The 18,337-nt window shown below is 40.9% G+C and overlaps 1 protein-coding gene across 2 annotated transcripts in view; it reads right to left on the minus strand.

Moving 5' to 3' along the window:
* The window catches only part of LOC128649041 (solute carrier family 2, facilitated glucose transporter member 11-like), a 296,154-nt gene that overhangs the window by 90,618 nt on the left and 187,199 nt on the right, over positions 1-18,337 (minus strand). For both annotated transcript variants that reach the window (XM_053702080.1, XM_053702079.1), the window contains one exon: positions 8,130-8,278. In XM_053702080.1, coding sequence (XP_053558055.1) covers positions 8,130-8,278 — 149 coding nt within the window. The remainder of the gene's footprint in view (positions 1-8,129; positions 8,279-18,337) is intronic.

Below are 18,337 nucleotides of genomic sequence, written 5' to 3' on the forward strand. Positions count from 1 at the left end.
ATTTTCTTGAACATCATGGTAGTAATCCAAAGTGTTTAAAAGTACAGGTGATAGACTGGGTCCCACCAAGTAAACCAAATAGATTACTCGATTTGAGAAGATTAGAAACTAAATGGATCTATAAGTTGAAGACTTTACAACCATTAGGGTTGAATATCGATATAGATATAGCTGCATATATGTAGTCGTTAAAGAATACTCTAAGAATAAATTTTGTTTAGTAAATCAATAAATAACAATTAAATATATGGCCTAATGTGGAAACTTGAGGGATAATTTTAAGGTAGTATATTAATCAATATGTTAGTTTTAATTTATCATATATTTTTAATCACCATTTACCATTTAGCATTAAAATATATATTTTATTAGTTTTAGAATTTTATCACTGTCAGAATTTTATGGATGTGTGCAATATAGGGGGTATTTATCGTTGAAATCATGAGATAGGATATTTTAAGATGGTTCAATGTATGGGTATTGGAATATAGCTATGAAAGCTATTTTTATTTATATGTATGTTTTGGGACAATTTGTATGTTTTGTATATATTTATATTATGGTAAATTATTTATATATGGTAAAGTTTTAGCTGTTTTAAGAAAATGAAATACAATCACGACTGCTGAACCAAGGGAATGTATTTTCAATATACCATGTTTTTTTTTCTTTTTCTCTCTTACTCTAAATGTTTCAATTTGGGACATATAAAATAGCGATGGGATGAATTTCAACATGATCATGTTAGTGTGTTTTAAAATGGAACACTTTATAAATGAAATATTTACTATTGTTTCCTTTTTTCTATCACGGACTTTGCACCAATTGAATTGGTAAAATGTGACACACCTACGGTAGGCCCCGGAAAAGGGGTGTGTTTAACCAATATGAACACTTTTAAAACTGAAGAGCGCCAAAACGGACAGCATTCAATGACCTCTTGATAAAGCCCGACCGAGGTTCGGGGGAAACGCGTCGAGGAGTAAAGGACATATCTTCTGGTCTTTCAGCGTGGATAGTCATCACGGTAGTGCAAAAGGGCAGTCCGGACGCCTTGTACTGACCGAGAGAGACGATCAGGAACTTTTTGCCATCTATGTTCCAGCGCACGTAAAGACCTTTTTATATCTACAGGCTCATAATTGTTTTTATCTTTTAAGTGCAACATAATCAGTTGCGTGTGTGTTTTGAGAAATAAATCTTCACTTGAATCGTGCCCTGGTGCGCTTCTGTTTCTTTTTCTTTTCATATGTTAATACTACGAGTCAAACAAGGATCCTTTTGACCAATCCGAAGCTGCACCGGGAGGGTCCAGCCTTACAAGCGGGGAAAAGTGTTCTTCAGCTGAAAACAGCAAACAAATCATTTAGATCTATATTGGACACTTTCTAAAGGTATTGTTGTCAAATTGTAAGGGCACTTTGACAAATTTGTTATTTTAACGGATTATTACCGTTTAATGCATAAAGGTGAAGTGTGATTTGTTTATCAAGAATATTGATAGTACTATGTATTAATACATCTTTTGTACTGCATCTAATACAGCACTTTACTGATATAAAGCTTTAAATGTGGATGATTGTTACAGTTTGCAAATTGCATTATATTTGTTTCTTTTTTTAACAACCAGCGTATAGTGGACACATCATTATTATTTATTTTTTTTAAAAAGAATTTTATACTGTTTAAACTAATTCAGGCACAGATAGTCAAGCGCAATATCATTTTTTCTTTTATCCCATACATCACTTGCTCATAGACTCTTGCCACTTACATGAAAGAAAACATAATTTATGTAAGAACTTACCTGATAAATTCATTTTTTTCATAGTGGCAAGACTCCATGAGACCCACCCTATTTTTTGGTGGTTATGATTTTTTTTTATAAAAGCACATTATTTTTCCAGTTCCTCTTTTTTTGTATGCTTTTTTTCCTCCTTTTTGCACCTCACTACTTGGCTATACTTTAAAACCAAGGTATGTGTGTGGTGGGAGGTGTATTTATAGGCATTTTGAGGTTTGGGACACTTTGCTCCTCATGGTAGGAATGTATATCCCATACATCACTAGCTCATGGACTCTTGTCACTATGAAATAAATGAATTTATCAGCAAAGTTCTTACATAAATTATGTTTTTTTCCATCAGGATCTCTAAACTTGATGGCTTGGAGATTGAACAATTAGTTCCTAGGCAATAGGGGTTTCCTAAATCTGCGATTGAAACCATGATTTTGGCTTGGAAGCGAGTTATGTTTTGATCATGTTTTTTTCATGGCATTCTTTCAGGATTCCTAGAATTTTGCAGTTTTTGCAAGATGATTTGGATAAAGGTTTATCCGCCAGTTCTTTGAAAGGTCAGTCTGCTCAGTTTTGATTCACAAGGTAATTGCTTATTTTCCTGATATTCATGATTTTGTTCATGCTTTGGTGCGTAGTAAAGGGATACTAAACCCAAATTTTTTATTTCATGATTCAGTTAAGCATGCAATGTTAAGCAACTTTCTAATTTACTCCTATTATCAATTTTTCTTTGTTTTATTGTTATCTTTATTTGAAAAGCTTAGGCGCTGGCCCATTTTTGGTTCAGAACCTGGGTAGTGCTTGCTGATTAGTGGCTAAATGTAGCCACCAATCAGCAATCACTACCCAGGGTGCTGAACCAAAAATGGGCCAAGGGTGCTGAACCAAAAATGGGCCATGTAATAAGCTTAGCTTCATGCTTTTTTAAATAAAGATAGAAAGAAAATGAAGACAAATTGATAATAGGAGTAAATTAGAAAGTTGCTTAAAATTGCATGCTCTATCTGAATCATGAAAGAAAAAAAAAATTGGGTTTAGTATTCCTTTAAGCCTGTTATTATCCAATTTTTCCACCTTGTAACCTGAATCTGGTTCTGAAGGTTTTGTGGGCTCCTCCATTTGAGCCTATGTATATGGTGGATATTAAGTTTATTTCCTGGAAAGTCTTGTTTTTTTCTAGTTATCTCCTCTGCTAGAAGAGCTTTTGAACTGTCTGCTATTACTTGTGATTCTCCTTATTGTTTTTTTCCCCATCAGAATAAGGCAGTTTTAAGAACCAAATTTGGTTTTCTTCCTAAGATTTCTTTATGGAAAAAATGTTTCTTATCCCACCATATCATTTTATTACTCGTGGACTCTCCACAGCTTTGGTATTGGTTCCCAGGAGTAATGGATTGTGGACTCTTACCACCTATATGAAATAAATAATAATTTATGCCTACCTGATAATTTAATTTATTTTATGGTGGTAAGAGTCCACGAGACCCACCCTGTTTATTTAGTGATGGTTCTTCGTGTTATGGCACATCTTTTTCCCTGCTCCTATATTTTTTGCTATTTATTTCTTTTCCTACCTTTTTTGCTTGGCTATACAGCAGACTAACAACCATAGAGGTGGAAGGGGTTATATAAAGCTACAGTGTGAATTGACTAGAAACTATTCAAAGGAGGGCCACTAAAATTGTATATGGTCTAGGAAATAAAAGTTACAAATAAATATCTTGTGACCTTAATACTTTTAGGTCAGAGAAGAAAGGAGAGGCAATGCAGTTGTATTAACTACCAGTAGCACCACCACCCCTAAATTGAAGCTGGCCAGCCACACGTGCTTCGGCCCACCGGGAAATCTCCTGGTATCCTGGTAGGCCAATCCAGCCTTGCCTACTTGGCAATATGTATGACTGAGGATTATTAAAAGTGGAAGGGATTTAAAGTTCTGGTATTTTGGGGCATTTTTTGCATCCTACTAGTGGTTAGGAGGGCAATACTCCCACACAAATTATTATCAGGTAAGCATGTCAGGGGAGCCAGCTTATGGAGTTTATCTCCATTTTTTAACCTGCTTGTCTCTTGCTTTTAATTAATGGTTATAAGTAGCGTTAGCGGTTAAGGAAATATTAGTAAGATTCAGGTAATGCAGCTCCCGGTTTGAAGGATCTTAGACGTCAGTCCTAGGAATGGTCAGATTATTATTTGATTAATACTTACCTATATTATTTATTCAGGACACAGTTATATTAACCTGTAATATAAAATCTATGACCGCACTACTCATAGTATTTTGGTATTAGCAGAGACATACGGCTAGATTACAAGTTGTGCGTTAGGGTAAAAAAGCAGCGTTAACAGGTCCTAACGCTGCTTTTTTACGCCCGCTGGTATTACGATTCTTGCAGGTTTAGGGTGACCGCACACTTCTTTGGCCTTACCGCAAAATGACTTACGTAAACTTCGTAAAGTTTTTTTTCTCTATGGGACTTCCATAGCGCTTATATTACAAGTCTGTCCTGGGAGGCCAAAAAGTGAGCGGTGCAGCCTACCCTGTCAAGATCCCTAACGCATTTAAAAGTCAGTAGTTATGAGTTTTACACTACAACGCTGTAGCATAAAACTCATAACTAAAGTGCTAAAAAGTACACTAACACCCATAAACTACCTATTAACCCCTAAACCGAGGCCCTCCGGCACCACAAATACTAAAATAAACATTTTAACCCCTAATCTGCCGCTCCGGACACCGCTGCCACCTACATTATAGCTATGAACCCCTAATCTGCTGCCCCCAACATCGCAGACACCTACATTATATCTATTAACCCCTAATCTGCTGCCCCCAATGTCGCTGCCACCTACCTACACTTATTAACCCCTAATCTGCCGCCCCCAACGTCGCCGCCACTATAATAAACATATTAACCCCTAAACCGCTGCACTCCCACCTCGCAAACATTAGTTAAATATTATTAACCCCTAATCTGCCATCCCTAACATCGCTGCCACCTACCTACATTTATTAACCCCTAATCTGCTGCCCCAACGTCGCCGCCACTATATTAAAGTTATTAACCCCTAAACCTAAGTCTAACCCTAAACCTAACACCCACTAACTTAAATATAATTTAAATAAATCTAAATAAAATTACTATCATTAACTAAATTATTCCTATTTAAAACTAAATACTTACCTGTAAAATAAACCCTAAGCTAGCTACAATATAACTAATAGTCACATTGTAGCTAGCTTAGGATTTATTTTTATTTTACAGGCAAGGTAGAATAGTTAATAGCTATTAACTATTTAATAACTACCTAGCTAAAATAAATACAAATTTACCTGTAAAATAAAACCTAACCTAAATTACACTAATACCTAACACTACACTACAATTAAATAAATTAACTAAATTAAATACAATTACCTAAATTAAATTAAATTACAAAAAAAAACCCACACTAAATTACAGAAAATAATAAACACATAAATTTAAACTAATTACACCAAATCTAATAGCCCTATTAAAATAAAAAAGCCCCCCCAAAATAAAAAAAAACCCTAGCCTAAACTACCAATAGCCCTTAAAAGGGCCTTTTGCGGGGCATTGCCCCAAAGTAATCAGCTCTTTTACCTGTAAAACAAAATACAAACAACCCCCCCCAACAGTAAAACCAACCACCCACACAAGCAACCCCCCAAATAAAATACTATCTAAAAAAACCTAAGATCCCCATTGCCCTGAAAAGGGCATTTGGATGGGCATTTCCCTTAAAAGGGCAGTTAGCTCTTTTGCTGCCCAAACCCTAATCTAAAAAATAAAACCCACCCAATACACCCTTAAAAAACACCTAACACTAACCCCCTGAAGATCGACTTACCAGGAGACGTCTTCAATCAAGCCGGGCGAAGTGGTCCTCCAGACAGGCAGAAGTCTTCATCCAAGTCAGGCAGAAGTGGTCCTCCAGATGGGCAGAAGTCTTCATCCAGACGGCATCTTCTATCTTCATCCATCCAGCGCGGAGCGGGTCCATCTTCAAGACATCTGACACGGAGCATCCTCTTCTGGCGACGACTAAAACAGAATGAAGGTACCTTTATGTGACGTCATCCAAGATGGCGTCCCTTAGATTCTGATTAGCTGATATTCCAATAAGCCAATAGAATGCAAGCTCAATCCTATTGGCTGATTGGATCAGCCAATAGGATTGAACTTCAATCCTATTGGCTGATTCAATCCTATTGGCTGATTGGATCAGCCAATAGGAATGAACTAAAATCCTATTGGCTGATTGCATCAGCCAATAGGATTTTTTCTACCTTAATTCCGATTGGCTGATAGAATTCTATCAGCCAATCATAATCTAAGGGACGTCATCTTGGATGACGTCACTTAAAAGGTACCTTCATTCTGTTTTAGTCGTCGCCAGAAGAGGATGCTCCACGTCGGATGTCTGGAGGACCACTTCTGCCCGGCTTGGATGAAGACTTCTGCCCGTCTGGAGGATCACTTCTGCCCGTCTGGAGGATCACTTCTGCCTGGCTTGGATGAAGACTTCTGCCTGTCTGGAGGACCACTTCGCCCGGCTTGGATGAAGACGTCTCCCGGTAAGTCAATCTTCATGGGTTTTTTTAAGGGTGTATTGGGTGGGTTTTATTTTTTAGATTAGGGTTTGGGTGGCAAAAGTGCTAACTGCCCTTTTAAGGGCAATGCCCATCCAAATGCACTTTTCAGGGCAATGGGGAGCTTAGGTTTTTTTAGATAGTATTTTATTTGGGGGGTTGGTTGTGTGAGTGGTGGGTTTTACTGTTGGGGGGTTGTTTGTATTTTGTTTTACAGGTAAAAGAGCTGATTACTTTGGGGCAATGCCCCGCAAAAGGCCCTTTTAAGGGCTATTAGTAGTTTAGTTTAGGCTAGGGTTTTTTTTATTTTGGGGGGCTTTTTTATTTTAATAGGGCTATTAGATTAGGTGTAATTAGTTTAAAATTCTGTAATTTGTTTATTATTTTCTGTAATTTAGTGGGGAGGGGGTTGTACTTTAGCTAATTTATTTTAATTTAGTTAATTTTATTTAATTTAGGTAATTGATTTAATTTTAGTGTAGTGTTAGGTGTTAGTGTAACTTTTAGTTAATAACTATGTAATAACTATTCTACCTAGTTAAAATAAATACAAAATTGCCTGTAAAATAAAAATAAATCCTAAGCTAGCTACAATGTAACTATTATTTATTTATTGTAGACGGCAGATTAGGGGTTAATAATATTTAACTAATGTTTGTGAGGTGGGAGTGCGGCGGTTTAGGGGTTAATATGTTTATTATAGTGGCGGCGACGTTGGGGGTGGCAGATTAGGGGTTAATAAATGTAGGTAGGTGGGGGCGACATTGGGGGCGGCAGATTAGGGGTTAATAAATATAATGTAGGTAGCAACGATGCTTGGGGCAACAGATTAGGGGTTCATAAGTATAATGTAGGTGGCAGCGGTGTCCGGAGCGGGAGATTAGGGGTTAATAAGTATAATATAGGTGTCGGGGCAGCAGATTAGGGGTTAATAAGTTTTAGATTCGGGGTTCATGTTAAGGTGTTAGGTGTAAACATAACTTTTATTTCCCCATAGGAATCAATAGGGCTGCGTTAGTGAGTTTTACGCTGCTTTTTTGCAGGTGTTAGACTTCTTTTCAGCTGGCTCTCCCCGTTGATTCCTATGGGGAAATCGTGCACGAGCACGTACGACCAGCTCACCACTGACTTAAGCAGCGCTGGTATTGGAGTGCGGTAAGGAGCAACATTTTTCTCAACGCTCACTTCTTGTCTTTTAAAGATGGGTTTGTAAAAACCCGTAATACCAGCGCTCCAGGTAAGTGAGCGGTGAGAGAAAACTGCTCGTTAGCACCGCATAGCCGCTAACGCAAAACTCGGAATCTAATTGAAAGTGTTTTTTAATTGTAGTTTGAATGTATGATTGAATGAGCGTGTTGTAAAGCGATTAATTATATACTTATTTTATTGTAACCAATAAAAGTTATATTTTATCCTATGCTTACATAGCTAAATAATATCAAAATTAAACAGGTGTAAACACTTTCTCAATCAATCCTTTTTTTATTTAGTTTAGCTAAGCATAAATGTTGTTTTTGTGTATACAGACATTTGCCTATCAGCGATTAACGTTTGATACATTTATAAAAAAAATACTTTAATATAACTTTAAATTTAGCCATTATGTCCATGTGAGCCAGGTAAAGGTGCTAAGTTAGGTTAACCTGTGTTTAACATTTTCATACCCTTGCACATGACACATACACATGTAATGATATCTTTACAACGTCTTACCTTTTTGACACTCATATTCATCCCTCTTTTCTATAAGCAGGTACCTGGGACTTTCTGGGAAGTATGGTAGTGTAAGTAACTGTATAACAGCTGGTATGCAGCATGATGGTAATAAGAATGGCCATAAATTTTCTCCACCAAGAAATTCCCTAATATCAAAAACAGAAAAACACTCCTTATATACATATCAAATCAGGAAACATATGTGAACATTTTTTGAATATATTGCTAATATGCAGCAGACAGTATATGGTATGTTCCTTATGCTGTAGAGGAGAAATGAGAAGCCAGGAAAAACAACCACAAGATGAGAACGATAGTTTGCAGAAAATAAACATCACATGTGATATGAATGCTGGAACTACCAAAGGTTACAGACAAACAATTTATATTATTATATCACTTACTGAACTGGTCTATTGGGAGGGAATGTTGCTTATTAACAAAATTAATGGGCAATAAGGAGGAAACACTTCCTGTGGATAAATATAAGACAAAATGCACAGCTGGATTTATAAAAAGAAAATTTATCACCCGAATTGTTTTGGAATACAGCCAAAGCGGTGTTAACGGGAAATATCATTTCCTATGTTGCCACATTACGTAGGAAACTTCAGGCTAAGCTACAAAGCTTACAGGAGAACTTGACGGGGTCCTACCAGACCTATTGCAGGGATCCTAATCCCTCAACAAAAGACAAATATCTTACTTGTAAAGGGGAATTGGATGCATTTTTGCATCATCAAGCAGTGACACAGCTTCTCAAAACTAACGCCAAGTATTACCGAGGAGGTGACAGATCGGGCAAACTACTGGCCTCCCTGACATCTCAACGGGAAACGCGCAAGCCTATTGCAGCTCTTAAATACGGCAATAAAATTCATAAGTCTCCTCAAGCAATCGTGGATGTCCTGGCTAAATACTTCACCGATGTATATTCTTCTCAGAGGGTTCCTTCCGAGGAGTTTATCTCTTCCTTCTGGGAGGGCCTAGACTTACCGCAGATTAGTCAGGAACACTTAGAGGCTTTAAATGCAGCCATCTCTCCTGAGGAGATACTGAAAACAATCTCCTCTTTATCTAATGGTAAAGCGGCAGGCCCAGACGGGCTGCCCATAGAATTTTACAAGACACTGAAAACTCAAGTCACCCCTACTCTGACTAAACTGTATAACTCATACTACAAAGAGTTGACCCCCCCTTCAAAATTATTTACCATGGCGCATGTATCTCTGATACCAAAACCTGGGAAAAACCTGGAACTACCTGAATCTTATCGCCCCATTTCCCTGCTCGACTCCGACTACAAGATTCTGATGAAAATCTTGACGGACCAGCTAAAATTTATTCTTACAGAGATCATACACCCCGATCAGACTGGGTTCATGTGCAATAGATCCTCAGTAACCAATGTCAGGCGTGTTTTACATGCGATTGCACATTTCAAGGGTGGGTCGATAACGGAGAGAACACAGGATGAATCAGAGGCCTTCCTGCTGTCACTTGACGCAGAGAAGGCCTTTGACAGAGTGGTATGGAGCCACCTGTTCGACTCATTATGGCGCTTTGGCTTCTCAGGCTCCTTTTTGAGATTTATCTGCAATGTCTATGAGACACCCTGGATTCATGTCATGGCAAATGGGCTATTTTCTCCTCGCATTGTTTTACAGAGAGGTACTCGTCAGGGATGTCCCCTCTCTCCCCTCCTCTTCAATCTTGCTTTGGAGCCTCTGGCTATCAAACTGCGAACTGTATTTCCTGGCATCGCCATAGGCGAAGCAAACCTGCATTCAGCTATTTATGCGGATGATATGCTTCTGTTTGTAGAGCACCCGGCAAAACACATTCCGAAAATTTTAGCAACAATAGAAGCCTTTGGATCTTTTTCGGGGTACCGAATAAATGAAGGCAAGTCAGAGATTTTATGGTTACGAAAGCATCCTGTGCAGACTACTGCCTACCCATTTAAAGATGCCACCCCCAATATGACCTATCTGGGGATACATTTATCGACAGACATTGATACCTTATATCATAGTAACTTCTCCCGGGTTTGTAAGGACATCCAACAAACGCTAGAAGGATGGAAACGGCTACCTGTTTCCCTATCGGGACGAGTGGGCCTAGTCAAGATGGTGATTCTACCACGAATCTTATACCCCATCCTGATGTTACCCTTCCTATTAACAAAGCAGGACCTGGCTATATATACTAAAGCCGTCACGAGTTTTCTTTGGAAAGGGGGTAAACCAAGAATAGCCATCGCAAAATTATACGCATCCCCGTCTCAGGGAGGACTGGGACTACCCAACCTTAGACTATATAATTGGGCGGCCCTGGACCGCCTAGTGTTAGATTGGCAACTGAACACTTGTCATTTTTATGACACTGCACTAGAGGAGTCTGCCACAGGTGACCACAGTCTAACCTACCTAACACATGCTCAACTCAGCAAGATTCCACTGGAAATAAAAGGCAACTTTCTTTATAGAGACACGCTAAAGGCCTGGCAGCTAACGCTGCGCCATATGGACCGGACCTATATGTCATCCAGAATGATCCCGCTGAGGCGGAACGCGGACTTCCCCCCGGGGATAGACACCTCTCCCTTTGCATTATGGGAGGCGGTGGGCCTGCGCTCAGTGGGAGACTCCTTGGATCTGAATACAAAGAGCATTAAATCGTTTACCGACCTACAGAACCAATTTCAAATACCTAAAACTCATTTCTATGCCTATTTACAGATGAGGCACTATGTCAATCAACTAATCTCCATGGACCCTCACTTTTGGGAATCCCATGCTCTCAACCCCTCCGTGGTCTCCTTTCGGTTAGGCAGATTTACAATCTCAGGTATATACAAATCATTAATTGGGAAGACCGAAACAAAAAATTTAGAGACCCTAGTAAACATATGGAGTAAAGATGTAGACGAAGAAGATTTAACAACCATGATTCAGGGCAGCTTAGAAACAGTACGAAGGGCGACACTGTCTATGACGTTTAGAGAATCCCAGGTCAGAATGTTGCATAGGGACTGTCTGACGCCTCGCAGACTGACCAAGTGGCACACTGACATAGCAAATGAATGCAGCAAATGCAGATTGGGAGACCCCGACTTCCTTCACTATTTTTTTAATTGCCCCCGAGTGAGACAGTTCTGGGGCAGGGTGGTCTTCTGGATAAACAACACCTTAGCAGTCAGAACTGATATTGGAATCAAACAAATTTGCTTTCTCGACTGGGAAGAACTAAGGCCCAGGCTGAGGCCGCTACTCACTACAATAATTCTGGTGGCTAGGAAAGTCATTCTGAAAGTATGGACCCTGACAGAGGCTCCATCATTTATAGTGTTCAAACGATGCATACACCATCAGCTAATGGTAGAACAGCTAGACACCAAATTAGACACGAACAGACGACTCAAACATTTTCTGAATAAATGGCGGGAATACATCAGCACGTTGAATATTGATCAGCAAAAGCAGATTCTGAAGCCATTTGCTCAAACTGAGCTTATGCTGACTGCTTCACTGAGAGGGGAGTGGGGATTTTTATACCAGTGAGAGGGCGGAGGGCGGTGGAGACCCTTTTTTTTTTTTTTTTTCTTCTCATCCACACCACGTATATTACACACAGACCTTGCAATAAAGCACAATGGCCATTGAGAAGCTGAAGTCGAAGAGGTGACTAATTTTTGCACTGTTTTTGTTTTGTCTCATTATGTTTATTAAAATTTAAAATGAGGAGAAAAGAAGGGAAAGAAAAAGCTATAGGCAATGTCATAGTGAGTTATCATTGACGACTGTAAATTATATTGGATCATTACTTTTATATTGTCTGAAATGTATCTTGTATGTTATGTTATCTATTCTCCTCAATAAAAATATATTTAAAAAAAAAAAAAGAAAATTTATTAAGAAACATCACCTGGGTATATTTAAAGGACATATGATAGATTTTTTTTATTTGCTTTTTTGGTGCCATTTGATTATATTGTTGAAAAGGGAAATCTGTCTTTGAGAAGCAGAAGGAAAAGAAAATACATTTATATGCAAAAGGAGTACATGTTGGGGGTACATGCTTAAAGGGACAGTCTATTCCAGAATTTGTATTGTTTAAAAAGATAGATAATCCCTTTATTACCCATTTACCAGTTTTGCATAACCAACTAGTGGGAAAGCCTGCCTAGAGGGCGGTCTATTGTGGTGACGGAACCACCAAACCACCCTGCCATTTTCGGAAGGGCAGTCTATTGTGATGACGGAACCACCCTGCCATTTTCGGAATACACCTGGATGCAGCTTATGCTGTATCCAAGTGGATTCCGAAAATGGCAAGGTGGTGAAAGAACCCACCTGGATGCAGCTTACGATTCATCCAGGTGGATTCTTTCACCACCTTGCCATTTTTGGAATCCACCTAGATGCAGCGTAAGCTTATCTCTTCTCCCTCTCTTTTGCTCTCTCTCCCTCCTCTCTTTTGCTCTCTCTCTCCCCTCTTGTTTGCTCTCTCTCTCCCCCTCTCTTGTGTACTCTCTCCCCCCCTCTCTTTTGCTCTCCCTCTCCCTCCCTCTCTTTTGCTCTCCCTCTCCCTCCCTCTCTTTTGCTCTCCCTCTCCCCCCTCTGTTTTGCTCTCCCTCTCTTCTCTCTTTTGCTCTCCCTCTCTTCTCTCTTTTGCTCTCCCTCTCCCCTCTCTTTTGCTCTCTCTCTCCCCTCTATTTTGCTCTCTCTCTCCCCTCTCTTTTGCTCTCTCTCTCCCCTCTCTTTTGCTCTCTCTCTCCCCTCTCTTTTGCACTCTTGCTCCCCTCTCTTATGCTCTCTCTTTCCCCTCTCTTTTGCTCTCTCTTTCCCCCTCTCTTTTGCTCTCCCCCCTCTCTTTTAACTCTCTCCGGCTGTCCTTTTTTTTATTAGGGCACTACCACTCACTTCCTTTCCCTGCTGAGCCGCCCACCTGTCACCCGCCCACATCTCCTGCCGGCACCAGTAGAAGATTGTTACAGACGGTGACACACACAGTGTGAGGTGGCTGCACGTGCATGCAATATTCCTTTGAGGATGTGTGTGCAACTGCCGACGGAAACGGACGCGTTACAAACGTGATTATAGTTTAGATACTTTTTACCTCTGTGATTACCTTGTATGTAAGCTTCTGCACACTGCCCCCTTATTTCAGTTCTTTTAACAGATTTTAGCCAATCAGTGCTGACTCAAGTAACTCCACGGGATTGAGCACAGTGTTAGCAATATGCCGTACATGAACTAGCACTGTCTGGCTGTGAAAAACTGTCAGAAATTAGCATATGTGTCTACCTAGGTTAAGCTTTCAACAAAGAATACCAAGAGAACAAAGCAAATTTGCTGATAAAAGTAAATGGGAAAGTTGTTTAAAATTGCATGCCCTATCATGAAAGTTTAATTTTGACTACAGGAACTCCCACCCAAGTAGACACAGGTGTGGGAGTTCCTATATAAACCCACCCAGCCTATCCCTGTCTACCTCATGCTTACTTGCCCTCTTGTTCTCACTTACCTGTATCCTGGTATACAGAGGCAGTCTGAGTCTCCTGTATCCTGTTATACCAGTGGCAGCTTACATGTATTCCACTGTACCTGCTGCACTTACCTGGTATCCCGTGACAGCCTGCTTAGTCTCCTGTATCCTGCTGTACCTGCTGCACTCACCTGGTATCCTGTGACAGCCTGCTTAGTCTCCTGTATCCTGCTGTACCTGCTGCACTCACCTGGTATCCTGTGACAGCCTGCTTAGTCTCCTGTATCCTGCTGTACCTGCTGCACTCACCTGGTATCCTGTGACAGCCTGCTTAGTCTCCTGTATCCTGCTGTACCTGCTGCACTCACCTGGTATCCTGTGACAGCCTGCTTAGTCTCCTGTATCCTGCTGTACCTGCTGCACTCACCTGGTATCCTGTGACAGCCTGCTTAGTCTCCTGTATCCTGCTGTACCTGCTGCACTCACCTGGTATCCTGTGAAAGCCTGCTTAGTCTCCTGTATCCTGCTGTGACTGCTGCACTCACCTGGTATCCTGTGACAGCCTGCTTAGTCTCCTGTATCCTGCTGTACCTGCTGCACTCACCTGGTATCCTGTGAAAGCCTGCTTAGTCTCCTGTATCCTGCTGTGACTGCTGCACTCACCTGGTATCCTGTGACAGCCTCTTGTATCCTGCTGTACCTGCTGCACTCACCTGGTATCCTGTGACAGCCTGCTTAGTCTCCTGTATCCTGCTGTACCTGCTGCACTCACCTGGTATCCTGTGACAGCCTGCTTAGTCTCCTGTATCCTGCTGTACCTGCTGCACTCACCTGGTATCCTGTGACAGCCTGCTTAGTCTCCTGTATCCTGCTGTACCTGCTGCACTCACCTGGTATCCTGTGACAGCCTGCTTAGTCTCCTGTATCCTGCTGTACTTGCTGCACTCACCTGGTATCCCATGACAGCCTGCTTAGTCTCCTGTATCCTGCTGTACCTGCTGCACTCACCTGGTATCCTGTGACAGCCTGCTTAGTCTCCTGTATCCTGCTGTACCTGCTGCACTCACCTGGTATCCTGTGAAAGCCTGCTTAGTCTCCTGTATCCTGCTGTGCCTGCTGCACTCACCTGGTATCCCATGACAGCCTGCTTAGTCTCCTGTATCCTGCAGTACCTGCTGCACTCACCTGGTATCCTGTGACAGCCTGCTTAGTCTCCTGTATCCTGCTGTACCAGTTGCAGCTTACCTGTATCCAGTTGTACCTGCTGCACTCACCTTGTATCCTGTGACAGCCTGCTAAGTTTCCAGTATCCTGCTGTACCTGCTGCACTCACCTGGTATCCTGTGACAGCCTGCTTAGTCTCCTGTATCCTGCTGTACCTGCTGCACTCACCTGGTATCCTGTGAAAGCCTGCTTAGTCTCCTGTATCCTGCTGTGCCTGCTGCACTCACCTGGTATCCCATGACAGCCTGCTTAGTCTCCTGTATCCTGCAGTACCTGCTGCACTCACCTGGTATCCTGTGACAGCCTGCTTAGTCTCCTGTATCCTGCTGTACCAGTTGCAGCTTACCTGTATCCAGTTGTACCTGCTGCACTCACCTTGTATCCTGTGACAGCCTGCTAAGTTTCCAGTATCCTGCTGTACCAGTTGTACATGCTGCACTCACCTTGTATCCTGTGACAGTCTCACTTACAGTACCCGTTGGGTATCCTGTGTCTGCTGAGTCTACTGTATCCTGCTATACCAGTGGCTGCTTACCCGTATCCTCCTGTACCGGCTGCACCTACCTGGTATTACATGACAGCCTCATATCAACAGCACCCACTGAGTATCCTGTGCCTGCTGAGTCTCCTGTATCTGCTGTACCAGTGGCAGCTTACCTGTATCCCACTGTAACTGCTGCACTCACCTAGTTTATCCTGCAGTACCCACTGCACCTACTTGGTATTCCGTGACAGCCTCACCAACAGTACCCACTAGGCCCCCTGTGTCTACTGAGTCTCCTGTGCTTGCTGTTCCAGCGGAAGCTTACCTCAATCCTGCTGCACCTGCTGTACCTACCCAGTATTCTGTGACAGCCTCACCAACAGTACCCACTGGGCCTCCTGTGTCTACTAAGTCTCCTGTGCTTGCTGTTCCAGCGGCAGCTTACCTCAATCCTGCTGCACCTGCTGTACCTACCTAGTATCCTTTGACAGCCTCACGAACAATATCTGCTTGGTATTCTGTGCCTGCTGAGTATCCTGTATTTGATGTGCCAGTGGCAACGTGCCTGAATCCTATTTTCACTACTGCACATATCTGGTATCCTGTGCCAGCCTGTCCACCTTTACCTGCTGGACATAGCTCTCGCTTTTCTCTAATTGTTGGACTGATCTCATAGAACCTGACCTTTGATCTGTTCCTAGACTATGCTCTTGTTAGCCCCTTGGTACCTAGTTGCTGGGCTGATCTCTGGGTACCTGACCTTTGGATCGTTCTTGGACCAGGGCTGTATTTTGGCCTAAGTGTCTAAACACTGATAAGGGGGTGGAGTTGGCTTCTCCAGTCAGCTTAGCTATGTAATTAATTTTGCTTATTTTTGAAAATTATTTTAAAATACTTGCCAGCAATTTTTTAAATTGTTTTTTTATGCAACCTATTTTTAATTAATTAGCCCTTTTAGGCTATGCACAGATCTCAACATGTTTTATGTCCCTTTAATGAAAAGAAAAGGGATCAGGGTAAAACAGTGCTGTGTCACTGATATTTAGTTTTCTTTCATGTAATTAACAAGAGTCCATGAGCTAGTGACGTATGGGATATACATTCCTACCAGGAGGGGCAAAGTTTCCCAAACCTTAAAATGCCTATAAATACACCCCTCACCACACCCACAAATCAGTTTTACAAACTTTGCCTCCAAGGGAGGTGGTGAAGTAAGTTTGTGCTAGATTCTACGTTGATATGCGCTCCGCAGCAAGTTGGAGCCCGGTTTTCCTCTCAGCGTGCAGTGAATGTCAGAGGGATGTGAGGAGAGTATTGCCTATTGAATGCAGTGATCTCCTTCTACGGGGTCTATTTCATAAGGTTCTCTGTTATCGGTCGTAGAGATTCATCTCTTACCTCCCTTTTCAGATCGACGATATACTCTTATATTTACCATTTCCTCTACTGATTCTCGTTTCAGTACTGGTTTGGCTTTCTACAAACATGTAGATGAGTGTCCTGGGGTAAGTAAGTCTTATTTTCTGTGACACTCTAAGCTATGGTTGGGCACTTTATTTATAAAGTTCTAAATATATGTATTCAAACATTTATTTGCCTTGACTCAGAATGTTCAACTTTCCTTATTTCCAGACAGTCAGTTTCATATTTGGGATTATGCTTTAATTATCATATTTTTCTTACCTCAAAAATTTGACTTTTTTCCCTGTGGGCTGTTAGGCTCGCGGGGGCTGAAAATGCTTCATTTTATTGCGTCATTCTTGGCGCGGACTTTTTTTGCGCAAAAATTCATTTCCGTTTCCGGCGTCATACGTGTCGCCGGAAGTTGCGTCATTTTTTTGACGTTATTTTGCGCCAAAAATGTCGGCGTTCCGGATGTGGCGTCATTTTTGGCGCCAAAAGCATTTAGGCGCCAAATAATGTGGGCGTCTTATTTGGCGCCAAAAAATATGGGCGTCGCTTTTGTCTCCACATTATTTCAGTCTCATTTTTCATTTGCTTCTGGTTGCTAGAAGCTTGATGTTTGGCATTTTTTTCCCATTCCTGAAACTGTCTTATAAGGAATTTGATCTATTTTGCTTTATATGTTGTTTTTTCTCTTACATATTGCAAGATGTCTCACGTTGCATCTGAGCCAGAAGATACTACAGGAAAACCTCTGCCTGCTGGATCTACCAAAGCTAAGTGTATCTGCTGTAAACTTTTGGTAGCTATTCCTCCAGCTGTTGTTTGTATTAAATGTCATGACAAACTTGTTAATGCAGATAATATTTCCTTTAGTGATGTACCATTGCCTGTTGCAGTTCCCTCAACATCTAAGGTGCAGAATGTTCCTGATAACATAAGAGATTTTGTTTCTGAATCCATAAAGAAGGCTTTGTCTGTTATTTCTCCTTCTAGTAAACGTAAAAAGTCTTTTAAATCTTCTCTCTCTACAGATGAATTTTTAAATGAACACCATCATTCTGATTCTTTGGACTCTTCTGGTTCAGAGGATTCTGTCTCAGAGATTGATGCTGATAAATCTTCATATTTATTTAAGATGGAATTTATTCGCTCTTTACTTAAAGAAGTACTAATTGCTTTAGAAATAGAGGATTCTAGTCCTCTTGATACTAATTCTATACGTTTGGATAAGGTTTTTAAAGCTCCTGCGGTTATTCCAGAAGTCTTTCCTGTTCCTAATGCTATTTCTGCAGTAATTGCTAAGGAATGGGATAGATTGGGTAATTCATTTACTCCTTCTAAACGTTTTAAGCAATTATATCCTGTTCCGCCTGACAGATTAGAATTTTGGGACAAAATCCCTAAAGTTGATGGGGCTATTTCTACCCTTGCTAAACGTACTACCATTCCTACATCAGATGGTACCTCGTTTAAGGATCCTTTAGATAGAAAAATTGAATCTTTTCTAAGAAAAGCTTATCTATGTTCAGGTAATCTTCTTAGACCTGCTATATCATTGGCTGATGTTGCTGCAGCTTCAACTTTTTGGTTGGAAACTCTA

This window comes from Bombina bombina, chromosome 2, assembly GCF_027579735.1.
Source record: "Bombina bombina isolate aBomBom1 chromosome 2, aBomBom1.pri, whole genome shotgun sequence".
Classification (NCBI taxonomy): Eukaryota; Metazoa; Chordata; class Amphibia; order Anura; family Bombinatoridae; genus Bombina; species Bombina bombina.